The sequence below is a fragment of the Neolamprologus brichardi genome, chromosome 10 (genome assembly GCF_056152115.1).
Source record: "Neolamprologus brichardi isolate AB-2024 chromosome 10, ASM5615211v1, whole genome shotgun sequence".
Classification (NCBI taxonomy): domain Eukaryota; kingdom Metazoa; phylum Chordata; class Actinopteri; order Cichliformes; family Cichlidae; genus Neolamprologus; species Neolamprologus brichardi.
The window spans coordinates 11,349,034-11,370,326 of NC_142113.1; the positions used below are offsets into that span (position 1 = coordinate 11,349,034).

Sequence of the window (21,293 nt, forward strand, 5' to 3'; positions counted from 1 at the left end):
TGGCATTCACTGTGTTTTTTTTCTATTTCTTTTTTAGGTTTCTGATCCCCGCACATCCACACTCAATGTCAATCACGTGTTTAGACCTATATTATTACGCTAAACACAATCGTACAAACCGCTTTAAACAGATTTGTGCGCAAATCTAACAAACATAGCATGACGGGTTTCGCCTCCAACCGGGTAATGCAGAGTCTGCAGCAGTGTGATGCAGTCCCGCAGACGAATTGCAGTCTCTGCAGCACAGGCTGAATGACCTTGCTTCAAGGTCGCAGTGACACCGCCGTCAGTTTTCCCTGTGAGGCGCGCGCCACGAAAATCCTGCCGCGAGCGCGCAGCATCTATGTAACCACAGCGAGCCTGCTGTCCCGCACCTCGGACACAGCGCTTACTGCTTCAGTTGAAACCAACGTATACTGGGCTATAATTAGAGCCGGATCACGCCGGGCAGCTTTGGGGTGGAGATATCTAAATAATAGGCTACTATGGTTACTCCGATTTCTTTGTCTTTCTTGATTTCCTCCCCCTCCTCTCCACTTTCACCAAACCAGTAGAAAAGCTTTTCAACTCTTTCGTGACAACTCCTCTGCTTTCTTAATGCCAGCTGTTGCCAGGCGTGTTGGGGAGCGCAGGGGGCAGCAGACTATTTCTAGAAGCAGGAGGCTTCTAAGTTTGACAAAAGAAAATCGTTTGTTTTCTTTGCTGTATAATAAAATAGCCAAATAAAGTGAACCTTGGTAGAGCAGGCTTACACAGAAGCCCATACAGGATAACACAGGGGGCGAACTTTGTATTCCAAGCAAGTATTTTTCTTTTCTTTCCTTTTTTAAATTCAGACTGCTATCCCTTAATTATTTTACTTTCTCAACCCTTGGCACAGCTCTCCTCATCTCTTCTTCCTTGGCTCATGTCCAGATGCTGTGCAGCGGCGGAGTGAGACGGGTCAGCGTCACAAGACCAAAAGCATGACTACATTTTCCACAGAGGTCTCCTGGAAAGGACATGCAGCCTCATTCTGTGCCCTATAGCTAATGTGATAATTATAATAATAAAGCATGTTACAGGAAGCCATTTTCGTTATGGTGTTTTAAGCATAAAGGCTTTCTGAATATAGGCCACAAAACGTATAATAATACAACCGACCCGTGTTTTTAATCTTACAGCAAATATGAAAGCCGTGGGTTTTTTTTTTCTTTAGTGTGGAAGGGTTCACTGCTATAAAAAGCACTCAATGGTCTGAAATCAACACTTTGAAGCAGCTCGTCTAAATGAATGAATACACCTTGACTGTACGGGAATTAACGTGGAGTGGGTCATATTTTTTTCACGAGTTGCAGGCCCTTATTAAAATGCGGATGACGCGGGTTGTAGGTGCGTGCAGACGTAACGGAGACCCAGTGGACGCAAATTGTGGCAGAGGGAGGAGAGCAGGCACGAGATCCAGGCTACGTCACTGAGTTCCGTCAAATGAGCGGAAGAAAGCGAGAGGTGTGCCGGAAGTTGAACTGTTAAAATAAAAGCAGCATTTAGAGTTCGTTTTAAGAATATCAGCGTCTCTATCTTTTTTTAAATGTGTTTCGGATTTTGACGGAAAGGAGGGAGACTTTTGTCATGGATTATTTTTTATTTTTGGTCATCTTCCCGCTTGGTAAATGTTTGAAAGGTTTAATATGTCGACGGAGTTTTGCTATGAAATACTCTTACCGGATGTGGATGCTTTTTTGTTGGAGACTTGACGCTAAGGTTCAGCTACAACCTCAGTTGTGGAAGGCGAAGACGGGAATTTTTTAACAGCAGTGGACGGAGCCGAACAGCCGGGCGAAGACATTGTGTCGCCGGTTGTTGTTATCTCCTTTTTTACATGCTAACATCGTGATGCGATGTGAGAAACGTCGCGAGGCTCTTACGGCGCCATTAATCCAGTTCAACTGCCAGTGGACTTGCAATCCGCAAAGACTTGACTGACCTCAAATATTTAAGAACAAAAACGACCCCGTGATGTTTTTACATTTCCTAGTAAGTATCTTGTCTTAGCCTACACTTCCAAGGTTGAGCACACATGGGGTGTTTTGCCCATTATTAGTGTTTTTTGGACGTGGCAGCTGTCTTGACGACAGCCTGATGTGCATGCACGATTTGTCCGAAAGAGCTCTAAGTTCGCCTGACCACGTTAATGGGGATATGGGGCACGAGCCGGAGAATAGTTAATAGCCTACACTGTGGGATAATTTGCAGTGCACGCCATATTTCAAGCTTATAACACATGTATACCTTGGGACTAATTCATGCTTCAATAAATGCTAGAGGAGTCGTTGGTGGTTAGTGCTCTAGTCACCAGTAAGCCACACTCGTTAATGTAGCAAATAAAGAGAAACATGCAGATGATAAGTGTTTTCTTCTGTTTTTCTTTCTTGCATGTTGTTACTTAAACAGCAAGTTCTCATGTGCAGAATGCCCCTCCGGCACTTCTTCTTCAGTTGTTCACACTTTAACTTCTCTTCTGTGTATTTTAATCTCCCGAGTTATCATTCTCTCGGTTTTAACACACCGAACTATGTAAGTTGTCGAGCCTCCTGGGCCAGGATTGAGATCACTGATCTTAAGGCATAATCCACTTCGGCAATTAACCTTTCACCGGTCCGAGATCAGTAAGGCAAGGTCACCCCTGGGTGTTGTTCTCCCTGTCTCCACAGTGCGCCGCATTTAAAACCCTTAAACTGAGTTTAGTGTCGCGTCTGTGAATGTGATGCCTTGTCACTGACGGAGACCTTGCCCCTGACAAAACCACGATAAGAAAGCTTTAAACCGTTGAAGACATAAGGAGCTTGTCGAGGTGTGATATTTGACTTTTTGCTTATGTAATAGAAAGTGTACTTGGAAATCCATATATGACAAGGAGCTGTTTGGGTGCAACAGTCTACTGGGATTAGAGTCTGAAACTGAAACGACTTATAAAAATGAAATTGTCAGCTCTTTTAACCTCCAAACAAAATGGGAAAAGCATCTCAGTTTGTTTTCATATATAAGAGCCTTGCACACTTTTAAAGTTGCTTAAAATAGGTGTCCTTTTTTGGGATATGGCTTTTTTTTTACTTTAACAACTAGATGGAATACTATTCCATTTGGGGTTTTTGTGTTTGTTTTTAAGCCTAAGTAATTTAATTATTTACATAGATTTATCACCAAACTTAAGCTTATAACTTTGTATGACTGAAAGACAAGGTGTTGGCTTTTCTCTGTCCGCCCTTCAAGCATTCCTGTGACTGTGACCTTTGGAGTGTGTCACGCAGTGTAAAGGGGGAGGGTATGAGCAGTGTGTGTAAAAATCTGGATAGATAGGCTGGGTTATGTATTTTCGGAAAGACAGTTGGTTTTAGGTGTATCCACACGCCTCATTAGAGAAGAAACAAAAACTGTTGGCAGAGCACATGCTTCCTCTGGATCGTGTGAAGATTAGCTCCGCAGTTATTGTTAGGAGCCTGCCAATCATTTGCTGCGAGTTTGCATACATTATGGTCATATTATGAGGCCGGACGCGGTGTCCTTGTGGGGATTTGACCATTCAAAGCACAAAGGGCAAACATGAAAAGCAAACTCTTTGTCTTGGCTGCAAGTTTTGGGAATACTCTCAGAAGCCTTTGCTTGCTTCACAGGTGTCTCAGTAACTGCAGACTTCAGCCCACAGCAATATCATTTTACTGAGCTGTCTTCTGGAGTGAGACATACACAGGCTTCAAGCTCCAGGTCACCAAACAGGTAAGCTGTTCCCACGTCACCTTTTATGTTGATGAAATGTTACACCGTTACGCCGTGCTTCAATTGGGATTATGTGTTAACAAGTGCCTCTTTTTCCTCACAATTCAGTCATTATAAAGGTAGACTTTGTGGTAGACTTTCAGCTGACGCCTTTAGGACATACACAGATATGAGCAAGTTTGTAGAAGGATTCAGGCTGAGCAAAAACAACAGAGAATAATGTTACAGTGCCACAACCTTATTTTTCATTACTTATATATGTTACCCGTATATTATGATGGTTTTGTTGCAGTCATACACTTTCCAGGACATGTTCCTGTTTGAGAAAAGCAGGCTCATCAGCTAAACACAGATACTTCTCTTGGTCTGTTGTCGAAATTATATCATGAGGGCACAAACTTGAAACGACAGGCCGTGATTGCTCTGCAAACAGAAAATATGGGTTAGGGAGGGGCAAGAGGTGGATAGATGACAGAAAGAAAGAACAGCCTGTGGCTCTTCAGTGACACTTTAAATTTCTTTTTTGATACTGTGTGAGGGGAAACACATCTTCAGCAGTATACATTTGTGTGTAACACCAGGAGCTAAAAGTTTAGCTGTCTTCCCCTAGATTATTCTAACTATGTTGTCAGTTTAAGCAAGCTGAAACATTTGATCAAAAATAATATATATTACAGTTTAGAAGTTAAATTGCATTCTTCATTAACAATGCTAACTTATAATTCTGACAATGCCAATCAGATTTCCAGCTGGTAATGAAGCATCTTATAATTATAATTGATCAGTATAATTTGGGATCTTCCTTTACTCCATTCAAAAAATATAGTAAATATATGACGCTTAACTTTTAAAACGAGACATTTACAAACACGCTTTAGTCAGATGACAGTGTGAAAGTGTTACTATGTGCTTAGCCTGCATCGCCTCCCAGCTGTTAGGGAAAGCCGATTGTAGGCCGGCCCATCTCCGCACACAGCCAGCACGAGCTAGCAGGAGCTGGTGGTCTGGATACTGATTTTTCTGCTGGATCTGTGCCATGATAGCACACCGTGGGGAGACTTAACGTTCAGTGCTGCTCTAGTCACCGCTCAGGTAAGATGCAGCCAAGTCCGTGTTAGAGTGACCAAAATAAACCTCGGCCCTAGGGGAAGAGAGCTGGATAGTCAGGATTAGCGTAGGCTAGCTAGCCTAGTTAGCTAACATACAGTTATCATTTATGTATTCGCTACTCTTGAAGCTAGCTCATGCTAACGTTACACCAAACACGCTGGAATTAGTTTACAGCAAACACCACGCGTTTCTATGGCTGATGAAGTAGATAACAGAGCTATTTAGCAGACCTCTTTAGGTTTTACGCGCTGCTTTAGTCGAATCAATGAGTAACCAGAGAGCTATCATCGCATGCTTGTTAACATTTTCTATGAAGAAACCGACATTTCCCAAAGCATTAGTCGAATTGGCCAGCGGTGCACATGGTGACCTGATGATCTGACTCAAGTCCGAGCAAAGCCAAATGACACTGTTCAGTATCTGTGTTTATGTGCTACTACAGGTACTGTCTGGTTGAGCGATTCACTGAGCTTTCAGAGTGAGTCCAGGTAGGCTAAACTTTAAACAGGATAAGTTTCTTTGACGTGTCCGAGGCTTGCCAAACAGCTCTCATATACAGAGAGGGCAAACTCCAAAGAAATTGTATGCCAGCAACCATAGGATTGGGTTATCTGCTGCAGCAATAAGTATGATAAAGGCTTACTTGCTTGGGAAGTACCTACTGACACTGTTAGTAGGACTGACTAACTCTGACTGTTTTTCTCATAGTGTGCTTTCAGTCTGAGGCTCTCTGTTCTGTTCTCAGTGGTTCCCATCAGCAAAGACAGAAAGCTCTTTTCTGATGGTTATGTCTTAGAAGTGCAGTTTGATGTTAAATATGTCTGAACAAGAGGCTGTTTATTATTGACATAGTAGTAATTAGTAGTAATTTTTTAAACTGACAGAGATAAACCACCCAAAGCTGACCAGCCCAGGACTGATGTTTATTGATTATATCACAAAAAGCCTCAGAATCTTCACTGTTTTTGTTGTCACAGTCAGAGAGGCTTACATGAAGAGAATACATTCCTCTCAAGTATTGCAGTGTTTTGTAATTATACGAGACTTGAGTGGATTATCAGCCCACCTGATAAACAAATAGAAAATGTTGGATAATTGCAGTAGATTGCTACTACGTGTGCAAGAGAAACTGAGGGCTTAACTGGATTGAGGCTATTTAGACTGCAGAAATCCTCCTCATTGTCCTCACGCAGTGATCTATTAGCACAGTCATTCAAGTAAGGGTCTGCATTAATGCTTAAAAGGTGAAGCTAAGAGACAGTTCATGCTCACGTTACGGTTACTTTCTCAAATTTCACAATTCAAATCAAGAAAACAAAGTTAGTTTCAGGTAGAATAATAAAATATGTCAAGAGCGTTTTGGTGGCAATTTATCAACTGTCTGTCTTTATAGTGATTAAATACAGGCGTGATCCGCTCTCTTCTGAATTGATGACCCTCGCTTGGGCTGGGCAAAGCGGTGGTCAGTTTGTGCATGCAAACACTCGCCCACCAGTTTGTTAAGTTACGTAAACACGAGAAACCTCAGATGCCCCATTGATATTATTACATTATGTGTCAGAGATCAGACTGCTCTTAAGCTGATTGTCTTATTTTATATGGATGGTTGACATTAAGAACCGTGACATTTGGCTTTAAAACTAAGTTGAGCTTAAAAGCATTACACAGAATTACTCACAGAGATGCAGATTTTGGTATTAGAAGTGCGTGTTCACTTGGGTAATTGAATCTTCTCTTTCATTTTTTTATGTCAAACAACATCTTCTGCGTACTTCTCTCCTTCGCTGGAGTGCATTTCAAGGTGCAGTGCACAGTATGCCATCTCGACTGTGTACTGAGACTCATTAACTTTTTTATACGCTTGAATTGGGATTCATAAACATCCCAAGTATAATGTATTTACTATTTTTGCTAGCATAATTTAAGTTAGAACTACAGACTACTACTTTTGCTTTGAGTGACTTCTTTATAGCACAGTGGCCTTCATTCACTCACCTTAGACATCTTAATGACTTGAAATATGACAGAGGTCTAGTTCTATTAGGTGCCACGTGTTTTTGATAGCTTTCATTGATAGCTTTAGAAGGTAAGATTATGGCCAATATGATGATCATGATTATTTTGCTCAGCATTAAGGTCATGATTATTTGTCATAATTATTCATTAAGATTGTTGACAATATTTTTGTTGCACTTTCATGCATTTAATTTCACATTTGTACAACTCTTTGCGTCAAAATAAAATTGGACCTACTTATTTATCTAAATTCAGTGTTTTTTTTAGAAGAAACATTAAAAAACTGTACTAAATGAACAGGCCACTGATTTCACTTTTGTGTTGCACCACATTCCTGTTTATTAATGTTCACAAATCAATCTTTGATGACAAATAGTATGAAGTTTTTTACTTAATTCATTGCACCTGCATGATGGATGCGAATAAAACTCAAAGAACTAGATAAACCCTCTCTTTCCCCCCTGCAACGTTTCACATACTCGTCAGGTATTACTACTTCAAGAATCGCTCTTTTGTCCATTATGGTGACCGTTTTCCTGAAGTCTTGCTTACTCCCAGTTTTTGGTGGACACGCGCCTTTAACCAAATGGAACGTGATTGCTTTGATGATTTCAGTGTGCGGATGGATTTGCTGAGGCTCGGTACGGGCTCGCTTTTAAGGATGGCTGAGTTGATGTTGGACAGTTCACTGCAGCAACCATTGCACTATTTATTCATTTATTTTTGGCCTTCATGTCTGTGCATACTGCAGTTTGTGGTTGAATAAGTTGTGTTGCTGAATATGATTTGTTTTTGATTAACCTCTCTAAAGTAGGAAGTAATTCTAGTCACTAGATGATTATCTGCTTTCTGCTGTGCCAGACATTTAAATATTTGTTGTGCATCAGCCATTTAATGAAGTGTTACACATCCAGACTAGTCCAGGAAACTTCGAGCTGCCAGGTGCAGCTGCAGTTGGCTCATGCAGTCACATGTTCAGGCATTGATTTGTGGAGTGCTTGAATTAATTAATTGTTTTAATTGGCGGAGGATGTATTTTAAATCGTGTGAGAAGCCAAATGGCATTTTCTTGTATGTATGTAGAGGACCAGCCACATATGTAGTATGTCAAAGGTGGAGGAGAACTCATAAGCATTTGGAGGGACAGTTTATTTTATGTTTGCATCCTCAGACTCCAACTAGGAAGGTTCATACTTATGTTTCATCATCTGAGAGGGGGTCCCCTTGACCAAAGAAGTGAAAACACAAATGAAAGAGACAACACCACTGGCATCTGGGTAAAATATCCCCTTGCTTCTTATTCAAGCCTCATCTCCTGAGCTGAAGTCAGGGGTCTAATCTGTCAGCAGATTAGACACATGACCCTCTCGTCTCCGGATAGCTGACGACGAGCTCGCTAAACAACAACAACAACAACAACTGGTTAAAAGCTAACGCTGTGTCAGCTAATGTTAGGCTTGAGTGTCCTAAAGATTGCACTTTCTCTCTGATAAATGGTTTGAGTACATTCTCATGTCATGTATGAGTTCAGAAATATTTGATCCACTTCAAAGAAACATTCACTTATGCCAGCTAACAGACAAATAAAAACAGCAGCGCGTACTGACAGAAAAGTTCAGGACATTCTTAACGGCGATACTCGGTGTTGCTTTTATTGGGCAGAAGTACATTTCAATGACTTATAGATTCCTAATAGACTCATTTCACAAAGTTTTAATCATTCAGAATAAATAGACATGGGCACATATTGACATCTGGTTAAACAACAAAGTGACACCCTGTACTCTCTACAGATGAACGGCGACAAGAGTGTTTGAGATGACTGGAGGTTAAAAATGTAAAATTCTGGAAAATATTTCATTGACACTTATCAGTTTTTCATTCCTGAGTTCTTTCCATGTGTCAATATTATTTAAATATATTCAAATTTAGTCTGTACAAAAAATGTTTTTATGCACCGACAGTAGAAGAAACATGTTCCCAGATGCTCTGCGTTTCCCCATAATGGCTGCTGTTATGGGGTACAGTCTAAACGTAATGTGTTTGTCCTACAGTGGCTAGGATTATGCAAAAGTCTGATCACAGCAGATTGTAGACTGTGATCTACAATCTGCTGTAAGATTTTACACACTGTACTTTTAAGCACATATATAGCTCAGGTGGTAGAGCAGGTCTCCTACTAATCAGAAGGTTGGTGGTGTAGGTCAAACATCTTTGGGCAAGATGCATCCATCAGAGTATAAATGTTGGATAGAAAGAGCATAGAAAAAACTGCTTGTGAGAATGGGTGAATTAGGCAATTTGTGAAAAGTGCTTTGAGTGCTCAGAGTAGAAAAGTGCTATATATGAGTCAGTCCATTTACCATTTAGTTTAGAGAAGGTTAGTTGAGGTTAATTTGATAGTAGATTAAAGCAGCATTTGCATCACTGCAACTTGAATATTTTTCTCTCTGCTGCCTGTTTCCTTCTGATTACAGTGTTTATGCTCAAACCATCACAAATCCCACACAGTAGTGCAAACAGTTTGATGGTTTAAAAAGCTTTAAGAAGGACTAAAGACTGGGGTGGGAATATGGTATTGCTGATGGGAAGTGTTGTAGCCCATGAAGGGGCAGTACACTACTGAGATGTTTATTTACATCCTTTTTTTCTTTGCTTTATCATTTTATTCCTTTTGTTTGTTATCATGAAAATCTCAGAGATATAGATGTGAGTTAAAAGTCTCTGTGCTATTATTTACTTTGACATTTCTTTTTTTCCTTTTGCCCTGCAGACATCATGTCTTCCCGTGAGCGTCGGTCAGATGTCTACATAAAGGCAGAACCAAGTAGTCCAGAGGGAGGCGGGGGAGGTCGGACCAGCCCCGGCGGGGCCTCCTCAGATTCTTCTCATAGCGGAGGCGGAGTGACCCGAGGAGACAATGTTAAACGTTACTCCCCGCCACTGTACACACCAGCTCTGCGCTGCCATTTCAAGGACGAGGGTGGCGATGGGGCAGAGGAGGGCTCCGCTGGAAATGGGGCAGGTCGATGCAAGTACGCCCTGAGCACGCTTCCCAAGAGGCTGTGTCTAGTTTGCGGGGATGTGGCTTCAGGTTACCATTATGGTGTTGCATCGTGTGAGGCCTGCAAAGCATTCTTCAAGAGAACCATTCAAGGTGTGTTGTGGTGAAGTTTGTTTTAGTGACAGGTAAAGCAATTTAAATGTGTTTAAATGTTTTCACAACAAAACACAGAGTATAAAACACGGATTTGTTTTCTAGAATACCGCTAAAACTTCTCATTGATTTTCCAAAGAATGTATGCAGTTTTTAAAATCTTTCATATTGTTGCTTGTTTCTGGGACCTTCATGAACTCCTGACATTATTTCTGTAACTTTCCAGAGAGTGTAACAGAATCACTGTCACACCTCTGTATGAGGATTGGTATAGTCGGAGTGTAGGACATAAAAAAAGAGAAATAGCAGAATGTGTGTGTGGTTGAAAGATAAGAGAGAGTATAGGCACTTGCTTCTTCACGAATTTATTTGTACATTCGTTGAGATTAACATTTTCTGCTTCTTCATACAGGTAACATTGAATACAGCTGTCCAGCATCAAATGAGTGTGAAATCACTAAAAGGCGCAGAAAGGCTTGCCAGGCATGCCGCTTCACCAAGTGCCTGAAAGTAGGCATGCTTAAAGAGGGTGAGTGTTAAAAGCCATGTGTGACCAGACTTTGATTATTATTCCAATATGTTCATTATTGTGCAGTTGCTTAGTTTATTGCTGACCTAAACGAGAACTGCTGTTTCTTGCACAATGTAGGAGTTCGTCTGGACAGGGTCAGGGGTGGAAGGCAGAAGTACAAAAGACGTCCAGAAGTGGAAAACGCAACATACCAGAGTGCTCCTCTACCGCTGACAAAGGAGAGCGAAAAAAGTGAGCTTTAATAAATTGTATTATGCTTTTTTTTTGTGTGTCATGAAATAGCCTTCAAGGAGTTTCTGCAAATGTGGCACAAACGTTCCCTTCGAGTCAAGGATGCACTGATTAGAAGTCGGTCATAGGTCACCGTGGCAACATGAAACACTTTTTTGGCTATAACTCGTGAATTCTTACACTGATGGTGACTAAATTTCACAGAAATGTCTACTGCATATCACTAACAGGCAGAGCGCAGCCCGGGCCAGGAGTAAGTTACTCATGACAAGAAGTTGAAAGAAGATGAAAGATAGTGATGTAGAAAAAAGGGAGAAATACAGATGAGTATATTCAGCAGTCATGCATATATGCTCAGTTGTATGCTGTGTGATCAAACCTTTGCGTCTGTGGTCTGCTGAGTGGTCTACTGGGTTAAATGGTGAAGCAATGACTGTATTTAACCAACAGATCAAAGGGTATCCACTGTGAGATCCTAAAAGGTCATTTTCATTTTCATCCATTTTCATCCATTATCCACATTCTTTTGTTTTTTAACAGTAGCATAAGCCTTGTTAACGGTTAATTTGGGAGATTTTTTTCCCTTTGCACTGAGTTAACGTTAAAATGTGGATTTATGTGCTTTGAAATGAACATCTTTCTCCTTAAAAATGTAAAGTTTTAAAGCAAAGCTCCTCAGAAAATAAAAGCAACACACAAAACATTTCAAATAAACTGGAATTAGCTAGAAAACAGCTCCTCCTAGTGCCTGATGTGGTCATTGTTAGTCTTCACTCTTTAAATCAGCAGGTCAGGAAATGCTGTAGTTTTGGCTCTGTAGTGATTTTAATTGAATGTAATTTGACCTGGATTGTTCAAGCTACATGAATCTGGCTGTGGTATAAACATAGAATAATGATCATAAGCAGCAGGCAAAGCTGGCAGATCCTAAGCCTATTTTTAAATCCATATTTATATACTGTACATAAAGCGCTGTGTATAATACAGTGAAGAGTAATGGAGATCATCATGTTCAAAATATAGCTGAATGCGTTTGTTTAGATAATGACAGTGCTGATGTTGTTGGTATCAACATGTCTGAACGTATACAGTAATTAATGCATCGTTTGTTGTGTGTTTTTGTGACATAGATTCCTCCAACATCATCGTGTCCCACCTTCTAGTAGCAGAGCCAGAAAAGTTATTTGCCATGCCCGACCCTCTGCAGCCGGACACGGCCCAGCGTACGCTCACCACCCTTTGTGACCTGGCTGACCGTGAGCTGGTTGTGATCATCGGCTGGGCCAAACACATTCCTGGTAAGAGATGCAGAGAGAATAAAGGAGGGGAGGAGAGGCAGCAATAGCATGGCAACAGCGGAAGAGACTTCCAGGCTCGCTGAAGAGCATCAGTCACACCACGACTAGAATATTGATTGTTGTTGTTATGAATGGCCTGCATGAGCGTGGCTCTGAAGGCTGAATAAATTTAAGGAAAATGTACAGTCAAAACAAATCAGTGTGCATTTAATGTCAGAAGAGGATGACCTTATTCTAAGAGCTCAGATGAAATAATTTATTCCCATATGAAGCTGGTTAAAATATCTAAACCATTATTTGGAACTTGGTACCAGTAAACCCATCATCCTCCATTTAAATGTGTCCCTTTCTTTGTGCTTTCTCCTGCAGGCTTCTTGTCTCTGTCTCTGGCAGACCAGATGTCAGTGCTGCAGTCAGTGTGGCTGGAGGTGCTCGTGCTGGGCGTAGCGTACCGCTCGCTCGGCTGTGAGGACGAGGTGGTGTTCGCAGAGGACTTTGTCCTTGACGAGGAGATGTCACGTGCGGCCGGACTGACAGAGCTTAATGCAGCTATTAGTCAGCTCGCTCGCCGATTCCGTGCGCTGAACGTGGACCGGGAGGAATTTGTCATGCTAAAAGCCATCGCACTCACCAACTCAGGTACTTTTACTGCAGCTGCAGCCGAGCAGCTATGGGAACATATAAATCAGAATTCAGTATTTTGACATATCCTTTACTTCTCGCATCTTATGAAGCGTTTTGTTGTAGCTTGTAGTGGTAGGTGCACTGTAACACTGTATATTCCCAGTTTTAAAGGCTAGTCTTCTGCTTTCTTGCAGGTATCCTCACTGTAGCTGAATAACTCACAAATGATCTCTCTGTAGTGTAAATATGATGCGATTTGTTTACCCATCTCATAACCTTTATGTAGTTGTCCCTCAGAGGTCCACCTACGATGAGTGCTAACTACAGGCCCTGCTTGTTGAATAAATAACAGCTGACATTAGTTTGTTTGTAGTCAATTACCAGGCAAGGCAGCCTCTCTTTCTGTGACAAATGCTGAGAACATTTCAACACCCTCCACACTCCCTCACCATGTGCTCCCTGTTGTTCTGTCAGACTCTGTTTACATCGAGGACATGGAGGCCGTGCAGAAGCTGCGGGACCTCCTCCACCAGGCCCTGCTGGAGATGGAATGTCAGCGGCGCCCAGACGACCCCCAGCGGGCAGGACGTCTTCTTTTAACGTTGCCTCTCCTCCGACAGACTGCTGGCCGTGCTCTGACCACTTTCTACAGCATCAAGACCCGGGGTGGGGTGCCCATGCACAAACTATTCCTGGAGATGCTGGAAGCCATGATGGACTCCCCCTAGAGAGAAACGCAGGAGCAGGAGTAGAGCGGATTCAGAGAAAGCCCCAAACAGAGAGCTACTCTTCAAGAGTGGATGTGTGTTTTATGGAAAAGGACTGCTTTCATTTCAGAATTAATAATGAGGAAAGGATCATTATCTCCTTTAGGCCACAGGAAGAAAGGAAAATAATGTGAAGTGGAAATTGGCCATTTACAGAATGATGTAACTGCCAGAGTTCAGTAAAAGCTCTTCACGTGAGAACATTTAACACAAATGCCAGAATATTTCTTAGTTCTAACCGTTTCACGGCATGTTTCTTCACAGCATCGACCTGCAGTTACTTAACCACTGAAGAACAACATGTAGGTACCGAATAACAGACTGCAACCATGTGGCTTTTGAACTTAAAAATAGTACTACATCTGCTCATGAAAAGCCATAATAACATACCCGGCAAAATGCTTGAGAGTCCAACAAGGGGTCAGAATAAAGTGCACACTAAGTGCTTGTATTTACTATAGTTTAGTGTGCCGTTGTAGGCAAGTCATAGGAATTTCTTGCAATATGTTAAAAGCAATATAACGACTCGAATATTGTCTGTCACATTCAAAATGTGGATCAAATGGTGAGACATCTATTTGTATGCCTCGATTAGTAGTACTTTACTCTTGGGACCCCAAGCGCTGCTTTTTAGAAAAAAACAACAAAAAAATCGAGCTTCTAGTAGAAACCGGTTTGGTCAAGGAAGAAAAAAAAAAAAAAAAAAAAAACATTTGAGAAAAAACTGCAGCACTTTGGGGATTAAATTGTGAAGTGGAAGCCGCTGGTGTGAGTGCAGCTGTCTTTTTACAAGTTTGTGCAATGGATTCACAGTCCAGGAGAAGTGTATATGAAGACTGTATGCACATAAAATGCTCAGCTTGGAAGTTAATTTATATGTAAAGTGTTGTATGTAAATCCTATTGGCACACAAAAAAAATGGCTTCCATCCAAGCAAGCATGTGTGTTTGTTCGTATGCAGTCGAAACCAATGAGCTACACTGAGATCAGGGACGAACACGGCTCTTGGACATTAAAGCTAGTGTGGCAACGAGCGATTAGAAAAGAAATGCCTCATCTGCTTTTTTTAAAAAATATATATATATACTGCCCTCTCTACTCCACTAGAATCACAGTTTTTGACTTCAGCAGGTGTGTTTTTTGAAGAAAAAAAAGAAAAAAGGTCTGTCCTGTTTGATTTGTGGGCTGTGATGTGTAACACTAATTTGTATGATTGATACGTGTACGTTGAGACATTGCTGCATTTTTCTGCAGTGGTGAAGAATGTTGCAAAGATCTCAGATGCTTTTATATGAGATCAGCTGATCTGTTGAACTTTTGCAAGTGCCCGATTATGGGCTTAGGGCAACAAGAAATGCAACATCTTCCCTTTTGGATGTGTGGAAGTCCTGCTTACTGTTCAGCAGGTTTGTATATTTACAGCATAAATGATCACTGTAGTAAGCTTTCCATGCGATGCAAAGCTACAGTATCTGATAATAAAATCAGATCCCTAAAAATAATATTTAGTGGCCAAAAGGGCCATTAATCTTTTAGCCATGTACAATTCCATTGAAATAAACAGAAACATGCAATTTATAGTGGACAATTTAACAAAAAACTATCAAAAAAACAAAAAAAAAGCCAGCAAATGTGAGAAAACCACCCACCCCCAATTATAATTTTATTTGTGCAGCTCACAGTGTACTGAAATTTGTAAAGACTTGAAACTTGCTTCTTCTTTTTTCATACAATTTCCTTTTTAGGATTTAAGGGTATTTTATTTACATTGTAAACACTGTTGTGGGGTTGGATAAAGTGAATGCTGATTGTGTTTTTAATGTATACAGGTGTGTAAACAGGTGTGATTGTGATTTTAGGGATCAATTTACTTGGCTCTATAGGTCCGGTGGCATGGTGAGGCTACAGAAGGCTACCTCAGGAGGCAGAGTAAGCCAGATGGCCAAAAAAAAACAAACTGTGGAGACAAATGTAACTCGTGATCTGTTGTCAGTTTTAAGAAGTGGGTAGTGGGCATACCGAATGTCCCGCAGTTCATTTGTTTCTGTTTTCTTTACGGAGTGTATGGCTCATAAATGCCTCGTGAGAGAAAGTGTGTGTGTGTGGCACAGTTGATGTGGTGGTAAAGCTAAAACAGTGCAACTGCTAATCCATGGGTGCTACATAAGCAACAGCTGGCACTGTGGAATGGGAAATCTGGCAAAATGTGACACTGATGGATCTGTTTGGTCTTGTTTTCATAAGTTTGAGCTTATATATGTCTGTCTTTTTAAAAAGAAAAACTTGTGTTCTAGCCATGTTTCTCAAACCTTTTTAAAGATAGCAAAAACATAGATGCCGCTAAGTTTCTCCATATTAACGGGTCATATATGCAAAGGTAGATTTTTTTTTTCTTTTTTTACACTAGCATTTTAGGTACGGCGGGGGTTAGGGTGGAGGGCCATTTGCAGTGTCACTGTTGACGTCATACAGTCATTTGTGGGTCTACTTGCATACGTGCGCATTAATATAAATAAGCAATACAATAAATTTACCAAACCTCACACCTTTCCCTGTATAGCCACGGTGTACATATAAGCATTGCCAGTTATAATTAAGAATAGCTACTAAACGGTATATTATTTAGAAATTCAAATCAATGTTTGTATTTTGAAAGACTATTTAAATGATTAAATTCTATTTTTTACTCAATTTACTGTTGTTTGTTGACACTGCTTTCTTTTTTTTTTGTGTGATACTGGCTGTGAATTTCTGTGTGTAGGCTATTTTTTTCCCCCCCCCCATTTAGATCAAAGTGTGATGTCCGTGTCTAAACATGTCCACATAAAAATCACTGTGAAAAAAAAGTGAGATCTTCCACTGTCTGACACAAAAAGGGAGTGGATTATTGTAGGTGCTTTGTGTTGTGTAATAAATGGACACACCACCACCGCATACCATTGGTCTCATCTCTCCCTGTGGATGTGTATGCATGTGTATTCCTGTGGAGGGGGGGTTATGAGGGTACTGTGATGAAGACCACTGTTCAAGCTGTAAGTGTCATTGTATTTTTGACCATATCGCCTTTGGACATGCTCTTAACTGTTGATGAGTTGGACCTTGCTTTGCCCCCAGGTTTTCTCTTTAGCACCAGTGTCTCTACACCCCCTTTGACTGACCTACATGCCCTAATATTGATTCACTGGACTGGATACAGTCATTTTTAACAAGCTTTATTTAGCAGTGTAGTTATTTAGATTGGTACTAATAGAAAAGGAGTAGATTTGCTGAGGTTTTGCAGTCAGTTTTCAGGATTGGGGCGGCCTAAATGAAGTTTATTGACATACTTAAATGCTAAAATAGAGAAGTGAGGTAACACGTTCTACATGTACAAAACTGATACAAGTAAAGTTAAAAATGAAGTTAAGATATATGAACACTATACATTTCATCAAGCTAATATTAATGTGATCCCCCCCACTATAAGAAAGCCTATGACTCAATGCCGCAGGTTCAATGCCTAGAACTTTGCAAGATCAACAAAATATATATATATATATATATATATATATATATATATATATATATATATATATATATATATATATATATAAAAAATGTGTGTGTGTATAAATATATATTTCATTGTAGACACTTTTTTAAAGTAAATAGTGAGCAACAGGGACATATTTAATGGTTTATGGTATTTATGGTAATATGAAGTGCAAAATTCTTGCCCCTCTCCTCTGTAATTTTTCCATTCTCCAACGCCACCTAGTGGCTTGGATTGGAAGATTTTTTTTTTGGCCTCCAAGTCGTATATTTGCCCCCTTCCTTTATAAAATATATACCAGCTCCTGGTAATATGGGGCATAATGAAACAGAAATGTAAAATAAGTAAAAGAATAATTGTTAATATTGTCTGCACATCTTTATAAAAGTCTCCCATAGCCAGTCATCATATGATCAACTACCTTTGATCATGTTGTTTACATGTATCATATAGCCTAACTGGCAAATTGTAAGCTAATCTTGTAGTTGCAGCGTAGGTGTGCCTTTACATTTAATTACTACAAAGCAAAAAATTTACCAAGAACCTGAACAGGCTGGCGACCAGATTAAAATTTGGAAAGGGCCAGATTTGGCCCCAGGACACATGCTGCTGACTCACAATATAAAAGTCACTATATAAAAGTTGTTGTGGAAATCCTGGATCTCCTCTCAACATCACTACTCTGTCTGTAATTCCCAAATAGAGATTTCTCCCCAGTATTACAGCATTTAGTAACTAAAATCAAACTTATTTTAACAGAGGCCCCCAGTTTTTTCTGTGAAAAAGGCCCAATAGTATAAAAGTATGAATATTCGCTCTGTGTGATACTGCAAATTTGGAATCTGACTCAATGCCAAGTAAATGCAGGGCCAGTATTGCCAATACCAATGCTGACACTTTCAACCCATAAAGCCAGCATATAAGGTATATTTTTGTCATTTACCCCCTCCAAAAAATCACTAACACAATTCAGTGGGAATTTAGGAGGATAGAAACAAAACATCCATCCGATACCCATACCGTCACTGGTATTGATACAATCAATATGTGGACCATCTGCCCACCTTTAATGAATATTGATATATTTAATTATAGAACACACATATATAACATTTTCCAGACTTTGGTGAAGTCTTCCCTTGCTTTTTGCAAAGTTATTTTTCTTTATCGGAACTGCTATAGCTCCACGGGCTACTTTCAGTCTCTAGCCCAAACTGTAGACATGTGGGTTTGCTAGCAGATGGCGCAGTAAATAAAGGCTTAGCGGGCCCAAATCTGGCAACTACGTACCTACAGCCAGACCTAATGTGGGACAGCAGTGTAGGTAACTGAACCCGAGGTAAGAGTGACAAGTGAGCTTTGGGCGTGCCCAAGCGGAAATTAAGGCAGCGCGCACTGCATGATAAAACCCCTCCAGCCCACAAACCGCTTTCCTAATACCTTGCTAACTAGCTTGCTAAACAGCTACAATGCTCCCCGTGACATCCGCTGTACTCAGAAGTTCCCGTGTGCTCCAGCGCGCTAGACTACTGCACATTACTCCGACATCCAAAATGCCGATTCAGGTAAGGCTTGCGAGCCGTTTCGCTGCCGGGTATGCTCTACATGCACGAGCCAAATGCGACTGTGTCAGTGCGTTTTACTGTAACTTGTTAAATAAAGCGGTGACGTTGTTTATTTGTAGCTCACGATGCTAACTATCCGTGAATTCCGTCCCCGTGACAGGCGTTGTCTTCATAATTATCGGTTGTTAATAACAGCCGTCCTGTCGGTGCTTGTCTCCGCACCTTCCTCCCCCACCTGTTAAACTCGTTTTGTGCGTAGCTTGCGTGTAAATCAATCTCACCTTCTCTTTAGTCGACTAGGCTTGTTTATTTTATAGATGCACACTCATGGTACTTTTTAAGGCCCGTCAAGGCAGTATTCCGCTATTTTCGTTTGTTTGTTTGTTTTAAATACAGCCAAAATCACGGCCAGTATATGTGCACCTAAGTATAAGTATATATGTTGTATTTGGGTCACTTGCAGCTTTTCTGAATTCACTTCACGGCCATGCAAATCGTTGCAACATTGGGTTATTTAACCCATCTTTTGTAGGATAACATTACTCAAGTGCATTGCAGTTCAGATTATTGTCTCTTGTTATGGGTGATACGGCTTTTTTATGGGCTCAAATTGTGGTCATAAATATTTTGTACTTGTAAATCAGTTTTGTACTCGAAAATCCGGATTTGTATGTGTAAATCAGGATTTGTATGTGTAACAAGGATTTGTGTGTGCGTAAAAAAGATTTGTTTGTGTACTTAGCCAAAAAATACGTGTGAAACTCTGCTCTCAAGTTACAAGTACGAATTTTGAACCTATTTGGTCAATGTCATGTCAATCACAAATTTAACAATCCAATCAGAGAACAGATGGGTTCTAATTGTATGATTTGTCGCCCCCCAGTGGTCGTGCAAGATCCTACAAGCCTTGTTTATTAAAAAATAAGAAGCTGAATATTAGATGGGTGTGTTTTTGTATCTATCGTTCGTACGTACGTACATGCGTAGAGAAAAACCCCTCTCCCTCCACTGTGTCATCCTGCAGCACTTCTGTGTAAGTGCAAGCTAAACGTAACACAAATGGCAGTGCATGCAATGTCCTCCAGGGACATGCACATTAGTATCAATCACTTCAGTAATGTGAAATGTAGGTCACCATTGTTCTGTATTGTCATCTCACCTCTCCTCAGGTGGGTGAACATCTTCCTGCAGTGGAGGTCCAGGAGGGGGAGCCAGGGAATAAGGTGGCTATGGATCAACTGTTTAAGGGGAAGAAAGGAGTCCTCTTCGCTGTACCTGGAGCATTTACACCTGGCTGTTCCAAAGTGAGTCCACGCTGTTAACAGTGCCTGTGCACATTGATAATCAGCTGACCTTATTAATTATTTATTTATTTTTTTGTTTTCAGACTCACCTCCCAGGTTTTGTGGAGCAGGCTGCAGAACTGAAGAATAAAGGTATACAGGAAATAGCATGTATCTCTGTCAACGATGCGTTTGTCATGGCTGCATGGGGAAAAGAGCATGGAGCTGATGGAAAGGTAGAGTACAACTGAACAACCTGCATTTAGATGGCTTTTCTGAACAATTAGAGAGCTCTGTGACATGTTAGTCTTGGACAAAGAACTGGGAAATGGCCAAAATGAACTTTAAGGATGCAGTAATGCTGAGCTTATGGCCACTTTTCCTCTGCAGGTGCGGATGCTGGCTGATCCCACTGGAGCATTCACAAAGGTAAAAACCAATATCTGCTTTATATTCCAGCTCTACTTGAAGCTTTAGTGACTAACTATTAATTCATCTTTCTTTACCTTAGGCAGTTGACCTGTTACTTGACATTGATCAAATCGTGCAGGTACTTGGGAATAAGCGATCCAAGAGGTAACCTTTTTTGTTCGTCTTAAATGCCTGAATTTTATTAATAACAAGTTTGCACAGTAAGAAAGTTTATGCACTATAGCCCCACAATTGTTCCCACAATCATTCCTGCCTTGAACATAATAAGTACTTTCTGTGCAGTTCTGTGTGCTAACACTGTCACTACACAACAATACACTTATGATGACACAGTATTTTGACTTTATAGCTGTCCAGAATAACTTTACTGCTCACTTAAGAGTGGAGCAGCGAGTGAGTGGAAATGAATGCTTTTACATACAGCCTTTTGCACATTACCTGCTTTTGCACCTCTACCACTGCAATTGATTCATTGTGCAAATGTTTCAGATAACTGCAGTGTTTGTGAAGTTTCTACTGATTTTTCAATCTTAGCTCTGTCCATACTGATTAAAGACAAACTGCACACCACATAACTGTTATTTGTTTTGTTTGTCTTAACTAAAGTAGATTGGAGTGTGTATTTCATGTTGTTTCAGATATTCTATGTTGGTGGAAGACGGAGTTGTAAAGAAGCTCAATGTGGAGCCAGATGGCACCGGGCTGACCTGCAGCCTGGCTTCCAGCATTTTGTCAGCTGAATAAAAGAAGCCGCACACCCCGAGCTACTGTGAAAGTTGCAGTTATAAACCCACTTAAGCTTTCGCCTCCTCAATCCAAAGACTGATGCAAATGCCATGTTGGTGTCAGAAACTGACTTAGAAGATGATTAATGCGCACAACCACGACATGAAAGCCAATCCTAAGGACGGTGCATCAGTCTGTGTATACTGTTACTCCCTAGCTAATAAAAATGCACACTGAAAGCAATATACACTGTTTTCTTTGCTT

At 40.7% G+C, this 21,293-nt stretch overlaps 2 protein-coding genes across 3 annotated transcripts; both read left to right on the plus strand.

Annotated features, from left to right (window-relative positions):
• Positions 1-1,737: 1,737 nt before the first annotated feature.
• On the plus strand, positions 1,738-16,182 carry esrra (estrogen-related receptor alpha). Of its 2 annotated transcripts, XM_006799458.3 has the most exons (8): positions 1,738-2,016; positions 3,654-3,756; positions 9,656-10,039; positions 10,452-10,568; positions 10,689-10,802; positions 11,933-12,100; positions 12,470-12,739; positions 13,199-16,182. In XM_006799458.3, the coding sequence occupies exons 3-8, from the start codon at positions 9,661-9,663 to the stop codon at positions 13,450-13,452; spliced, it is 1,302 nt and encodes a 433-aa protein (XP_006799521.1). In that variant the 5' UTR covers positions 1,738-2,016; positions 3,654-3,756; positions 9,656-9,660; the 3' UTR covers positions 13,453-16,182. The 2 variants fall into 2 exon arrangements, with proteins under 2 accessions (XP_006799521.1, XP_035767349.1); XM_035911456.2 differs by lacking the exons at positions 1,738-2,016; positions 3,654-3,756 and adding an exon at positions 4,711-4,848.
• A 2,198-nt stretch (positions 16,183-18,380) lies between these two features.
• On the plus strand, positions 18,381-21,272 carry prdx5 (peroxiredoxin 5). Its single transcript, XM_006799457.3, has 6 exons — positions 18,381-18,588; positions 19,758-19,892; positions 19,976-20,107; positions 20,262-20,300; positions 20,383-20,447; positions 20,942-21,272. The coding sequence occupies exons 1-6, from the start codon at positions 18,493-18,495 to the stop codon at positions 21,045-21,047; spliced, it is 573 nt and encodes a 190-aa protein (XP_006799520.1). The 5' UTR covers positions 18,381-18,492; the 3' UTR covers positions 21,048-21,272.
• The last annotated feature ends 21 nt before the right edge of the window (positions 21,273-21,293 follow it).